Raw genomic sequence first — 6,618 nt, 5'->3', positions numbered from 1 at the left:
CCATTTTATAATTATTTTTATTCTATTTTTTTCTTACCATTTTCTTTCATTAGCGATTCATTCGAATCGTTTGGGACGAAAAGATTATTTTAATAATTTCCAATATTTATTTAATAATCAATTATAATAGCATGTTATATACGAAGTTTTTTCTCGCTTATTTACGTAATCAATTGCGTATCACTTGATTTCTTGATTTGGTGAAAGTCATGATTAGATTCCATTCGGAATTGTGCCTTTCTATTTATTTTTGTGTATATTGTGTATATTTTTGTATCAATTTTATTATTTCTCAAATTGTTCGATTAATATATATATGAAAAAATTAAAGTTTTATTTAGAGTTTATTTTGAAACTTTATTAGAATTTATATTTTTGTTAAATTATAAAATAATTATTATTTTAATTTTTTTAATAGAATTTATATTATAGGATAATTATAGGAAGAAGAGGTAATATAATGAATTATTATCTTTTTTTGTGAACAAAATATAATTGGTATATAACGTACGTGCATACATTTGTAGATGTATTCATTTTTTACTGTTCAATATTACTGTTTGTTTGAATATTATTATATTTTGATATGATAAATGATAAATTTTTGTTCATATACAATATGTTTACAATTATACAGTATGTTTATATATATTATATGTATTTGTTGAGTTTGATAGGAAGAATCATTTAATTGTTGAGAAAGGTACGGATTTTATAACACAAGAATTGCAATGTTGAAATCAATCGTTATAGAATTATCAACAAAAGTCGAAATTTAAAACATAAATATTAAATATTTTCATATTATTTTCAAAGTTTGTTCGAAAATTCCAATTATAACAGCCATATACCATAATGTCTAAAGAATCATCTGAGAATTACATTATCAAATGTTAGGTCCCTGCTGTCACGCTGAGTGGCTGACTTTTTAAATGGATTCCACGGCAGTTTCTTAGTTACATGAGCAGTAGTAACGGAACCAGCAGGACTTGGTTGACCAGAAGAAATTCCGGAAGAACTACTCGCTGAAACACTTCCTTTATCCTGCTGATTAATTTTACCTGGTTTCTAAAATTGATAATAAATTTTTGATTATTATAAATCATTATAATTCAAAATCTTTGCCTTTTAAGTTTTTTACCTTTAAATAATTTCTATCCATAGGTGTGACCAATTTTAAATTGATAAAATCGCCAGATTGCTTGATCAATCGAACCACTTGTTCATGAGACGACCACTTTACATCTTTATCACCAATTCCTACTATAAAATCACCTTCCTTCATACCACCCAACTAAAGAAAGAAAATAATTCAATTATAAATTTATTACAAAACTTTTTTATGTGCGGAATTCTTATAATTTACTTTATAATTACTTATAATTTAACTTGCAAATATATCAAAGTAAAAAAAAAATTATTATCTTCAAGATTGCATATTTTTATTCTTGATACCTTTTTAATTCGATAAATTCTAAAAAATATATATATTTTTTATTATAATTATATACAATTCATGGAATATCTTTATCAAGATCAGTACAATAAAGCACATCTAATCTTGATTTCTTTAGAGTTTATAGATTAAAATACTTATAAAACTTCTAATCATTTAGCTTGAATTGAATATAACTTATATAATATTTATTATATAAATATATATAGTATTTATTATGTTATTAAATTATTAATTTATATGTTATTAAATATATAGTATAATATGTTATTAAATTTTAAATCGTATTTTTTAACCATATAACAATTTATTTTAATTTCTAAAATTGACTTCAAAGATATTCCAAGAATATATTAATATCCTATATATATATATATACTTACATCGGCCAAAGAATTGTGATCAACTGCAGCTATTATTACAGGAGAATCTCCTCGAACGCTAAAACCAAATCCTTCGCCTTCAGGTCCTCTTTGAAGTTGTATTAATCGTGGTGCAGTCCAATGTCTTTTTGCCGAAAATATGGCAACTGGGCCTAATGATTTGAAAAGATCTTCGACCCCATGTTGTCCAAAATCCGGATGAGTTATACTCAATTGAAATTTTGTGGATGCTGTGATAAAAATATAGATATTATTATTCGTATTGTTAATGAATATATATATATATATATATATATATAGTTATAGCTTTATCTCCTGTTTTCATCTCTCCATTTACCTATAATATCAGGTGGATCCAATTCTCGAAAATCATCTTCATTTTTAATTCCATTATAATCCTCTACTGTTGATTCTTGTATCCTTTTCAAAACTTTGGCAAGCGCTTGCTTTGCTTTTAAGTCTCTACACATTCTTTGCAATCTCTGACTTTCTTCGTGTAAAACCAAAGCTTCCCTGAGATGTGCTTTCGCTGAAACATTTAAATCGATTAAAATCAAAGAATCTAATTGAATCTAATTGAATTGGATTGAGTTGAATAAAAAAGAAATAAAATCAAGAAGAAAGAGATCAACTATTGGTATTAATATATAAATTGGTAATAATTAGCAACATACCTAATAACTTCCTTTCATTTTCCTCTCGTGGCACGATTATATCCAGTTGCGTTTTGCCATCACTCTTTTGTATATGTTCGAGCGCTAATTTAGTTTCCGCTCTCCATTCGGAAATTGATCGATCGAACAATCCAAGTGCAAGATGCTTATGTGCGAGAGCCATGTGATGTTCGCGTTTTACCAAGATCAATGAAATCCAGGTTTCTGGAACGTAGTCACGGACTGGTTCGCGCGAGATCAATCCATGGACGTCGCTGTAGACAGCCGCAACCTAGGCAATTGATGACCGTACGCAGGTAAAATGGTTCGGGGATCTAAGCGAAATATAGGCGTATTAGATTCACGCGTAAGTAAAATTTTGACGGTCGCTACCTGTGACGCTTCCTGCGCGAGATCCAATGAAACATCAATACTCCTTCCATCCTTTGATTGAAGTTCTAGTTTTTCGAACAAACATTCTCTTGCTTGGGCCTAAAACGAAAATAATAAAATGCGTGTTAAACAAAATACTCGAATTTATTCATTTGATTAAAATCATTTATTTTGCAATGAATTCAAAGCGTGTGTAATAAAACTACGAACGTGTCATTACCAACATCAGTTGAACAAGCATCTCCAGCATATCCGGTCCAAGATCCATACTCGGTGCATTGGTAAAATTTTCGTATATATAACGAAAAGTACCAGCGGCTCGAAGAAAGGCGTCAATCGCCTGATCTAAGCCTCGTGTGGACAATCGATCTTGTTTCGCAGCCAATTGAGTATAAAGAGCAGCAGCGTTAAATAAAATTGAAGCCTTCTCAAACGCGACAGTTCGTTGGCAACTCGGAACTCCTGTCAACGAGTCGAACCATTCGAAATAGATGCCAAGACTTCGATCAGGAGGAAAAAATCTTCGTTCAACGAAGTATAATTGATTGTAATACCGCAACAACAATGCAATACCTGCAGTGTCTCTGGTCGGTGTACGTGTTGCCTTTAAACAATAGAAAAAAAATTCAATTATTTTTTATTATTTTATTCCATTTTGTCGGAATTCAACTATTAATAGCTCACCTGTCTAGTTTCCATTAGATCTGCTATTGCTTCTTCATAATTTACTCCATCTTCGCTATAATGTTCGAGGATGAAATCCTGTAATGCAATATATATATAAATACATATAAGTACATATATATATAAGTATATATATATATGTATATATAATATATATATAATATATATAAGTACAGTAATAATACATTACATAGTAAATGATAAATATAAATAAAATAGAAACAAAAAATAGAAATTAATAAAATAATAAACAATTGCATTGTTTGACGAGTTCGATACTTATTGCTTAGCGACCACGAGAATTCGTGTTATGTGTACAAAATGTCGAGAATCACGCTCGATTTATTACGAAAACGTTCGGAACATAATGAGGGCGAAATTTCAACTCTTGAAGAGATCGCATTACATCAAGAAAATATCGTGAAGATAGAATTGATTGATAAAACATGCAGGCATATGAAGATTCTATTATTGCAAAATAATCTCATATCAAAAATTGAAAATCTAAGTAAATTAAAAAGGTTAGAATATTTGAATTTAGCTCTGAATAATATAGAAATAATCGAAAATTTGGAAGGGCTTGAGAGTTTGAAAAAATTGGATTTAACTGTTAATTTTATCGGTGATCTCCGAGGGATCAAAAGTTTAAGGTATATTACTGTTGAAATATATACAATTAAATTATAAGAAAAAATTAATCGTTGATAACATATCAAAATTCATGACAATATATTAAAATCACTCAAATCATTGAAATTTTTCTATATTTTTATAAAAAAAATTAAATTTTTTTTTAAATTAATTATATTTAAGGTCAGGGAAATATCTGTATATTATACACTACATTTTCTCCATCATTAGCTGGATAATTTTACATGTTATGTTTTATCTATTAATCATATTTTTAATTATTATCGTATCATTATCGTATAATGATACTAAATCGATACTAAACATCGTATCGCATTGCTAACATATTCTATTTTCTGCATATGATATATGACAGATGGCAATTCATGAATATAACGAATTTTGTTCGTGTTTTGTTTATGTAGTCAATTGCATTCAATTGTAAATAAAACATATAATTTTTATTTTGACTCAAAAAATATGCAAATATGCGATATACGATATATAAAACATTCGTATTCTTGATTTATGTTATCAAAATGTATCAAATTATGATTGACTGATTATGATTGATGATTTTTGATGAAATAATTATCTTTCTGTTGGATAGAGACTTATTAACTGATAGTTAAAGAGTCTTACTATCTATTTATAGATTATATAATTATTTAATATAATTATTTAATATAATTATTTCAATGTATCACAGATGTAACGAACAATTGGAACAGCTATTTTTGATGGGAAATCCGTGTGCGGATTATCAAGATTATAGAGAATATGTAATTGCGACATTGGTACAATTAAAGGAACTTGATGGAACATCGATCGAAAGATCGGATCGCATAAAAGCATTGCAACATTATGCTGAAATCGAAGGGGAAATTGTTAGAAGTTGCGCGAGACATAAAATAAAAAGAGAAGCTGAATTATTAAGTTATCACGAGCAAATAAAATCACAGGAAAATCAAGTAAGCTTTCTTGATTTCATGAAGAGATAAGATATAAGAGATAGTTTAATTATATTAATATATTATCTATTTATAGAAAGATGCAAATAAAGAGAAAAATGAAAATGAAGAGGATAAACAAATAGAGGATAAAGAAGAAAAAGAAGATGAATTATTTTGGAATCAAACTAGTCGTCACACACCGGAGGAACGCATCGCTATTGCGGAACGATTTTTGCGAAAACAAACACAAAAAAATCGGAAAAAAGATCAAATAATCGAATCACGAACTACTTATAAATTAAAATTATTTGATTCTAAAGGCAAACCCTATAATATTAATCAGCCAAAAGTATCTTTCAAATTAAATGAAGAAGAAGATAGGGATCACATTATTTTAGAGATTGCTCTATACAGGTATGTAATGATTTAATATGATTAATCAATAATTAATACTCGAATATTATTATGAATTTAGATACTTGGACACTTGTTACGTTGATGTAGATGTGCATCCTGATTACGTGCGCGTAACTATAAAAGGAAAAATATTACAATTGACCTTACCCTGTGAAATATCAGTAAACGGCAGCACGGCACGAAGAAATACGACGAACGGGAAGCTAATAGTGATGATGCCACGTTTAAATGGATTATCTACGATATTCTCTAATAATAAAAAGATAATTAAACAAAATCTCAACCGATGTACAACAATCGAACGACGATCAGCAATGAGTGTACGGGAATATTTAGAAATTGGTCCGGAAAATAATTTAGATTTTTTGAAAATTGTCAACCCATCGACTAACAAAACAATTGTCAATAATCAAGTAGAAAAATCAAAAAATGAAGAGATTTGTTGCGACAATAATTTGGAAATACCACCACTTGAATGAAAGAGACTAACTTTTATATAAAATACTCACCTTGAATGGATCCTGAAAATCTATATCTTTGGTTTCCTTCAAACCTAATGGTATCATTGGCATTGCCGGTTCTTCGCTAAAAATACACATATACATATACATATATAGATGTAAAGTTAAGTGAATTTAAGCTGTGTCGAATCAATATAAAAACATTTCACAAACCTGTCACCATTTTGATACAGTTCAACTGAACTGTTTAATTCGGCAAGTTGTTCCTTCAGTAATTGCAAGTTTGAATTAACGAAACTCAATTCCAACGCAACAGTTTCTCTCAATTTCCTATTTGTTGTTGCTCTGAAATATAAAATAATGTGTAATTATATGTAATTGAGTAGCAGTGAGATATATGTAAGAAGAATGAAAGACAATTACTTAAAAAGATTTTCTGCGCCGGCTCGTAATCGAAGCTCTTTATTGATCTCTTGATTCAATTTGCTTCGTTTGTTCTGTAGTTTTCCTCGACATGTAGCCACTCTAGGATCAGAACCCTGTACAATCAATTGAACATGTAATTTTAATTTGTAGTGCAAGTAGATA

General features: G+C 28.8%; 3 protein-coding genes across 4 annotated transcripts in view; 1 reads left to right on the top strand and 2 right to left on the bottom strand.

Moving 5' to 3' along the window:
• Positions 1 to 559: 559 nt before the first annotated feature.
• On the bottom strand, positions 560 to 2,827 carry LOC108003081 (rhophilin-2). The gene is made up of 5 exons (XM_062075079.1): positions 2,514 to 2,827; positions 2,177 to 2,368; positions 1,840 to 2,069; positions 1,142 to 1,294; positions 560 to 1,068 (listed from the first exon to the last, which is right to left on the bottom strand). The coding sequence occupies exons 1-5, from the start codon at positions 2,674 to 2,676 to the stop codon at positions 868 to 870; spliced, it is 939 nt and encodes a 312-aa protein (XP_061931063.1). The 5' UTR covers positions 2,677 to 2,827; the 3' UTR covers positions 560 to 867.
• On the top strand, positions 2,821 to 6,460 carry LOC108003549 (dynein axonemal assembly factor 11). The gene is made up of 4 exons (XM_017065855.3): positions 2,821 to 4,219; positions 4,909 to 5,170; positions 5,247 to 5,566; positions 5,628 to 6,460. Exons 1-4 carry the CDS (start codon positions 3,891 to 3,893, stop codon positions 6,046 to 6,048), a joined length of 1,332 nt encoding a protein of 443 aa, XP_016921344.2. The 5' UTR covers positions 2,821 to 3,890; the 3' UTR covers positions 6,049 to 6,460.
• Positions 6,454 to 6,618, bottom strand: part of LOC108003548 (protein diaphanous) — an 18,291-nt gene continuing 18,126 nt past the window's right edge. For both annotated transcript variants that reach the window (XM_062074572.1, XM_062074583.1), the window contains one exon: positions 6,454 to 6,569. In XM_062074572.1, the coding sequence (XP_061930556.1) occupies positions 6,509 to 6,569 (61 nt within the window). In that variant the 3' untranslated portion in view covers positions 6,454 to 6,508. The remainder of the gene's footprint in view (positions 6,570 to 6,618) is intronic.

Source organism: Apis cerana, linkage group LG1, assembly GCF_029169275.1.
Source record: "Apis cerana isolate GH-2021 linkage group LG1, AcerK_1.0, whole genome shotgun sequence".
NCBI lineage: Eukaryota > Metazoa > Arthropoda > Insecta > Hymenoptera > Apidae > Apis > Apis cerana.
Note: the sequence above shows the minus strand (reverse complement) of the source record. Positions and strands in the feature narration are given on the sequence as shown.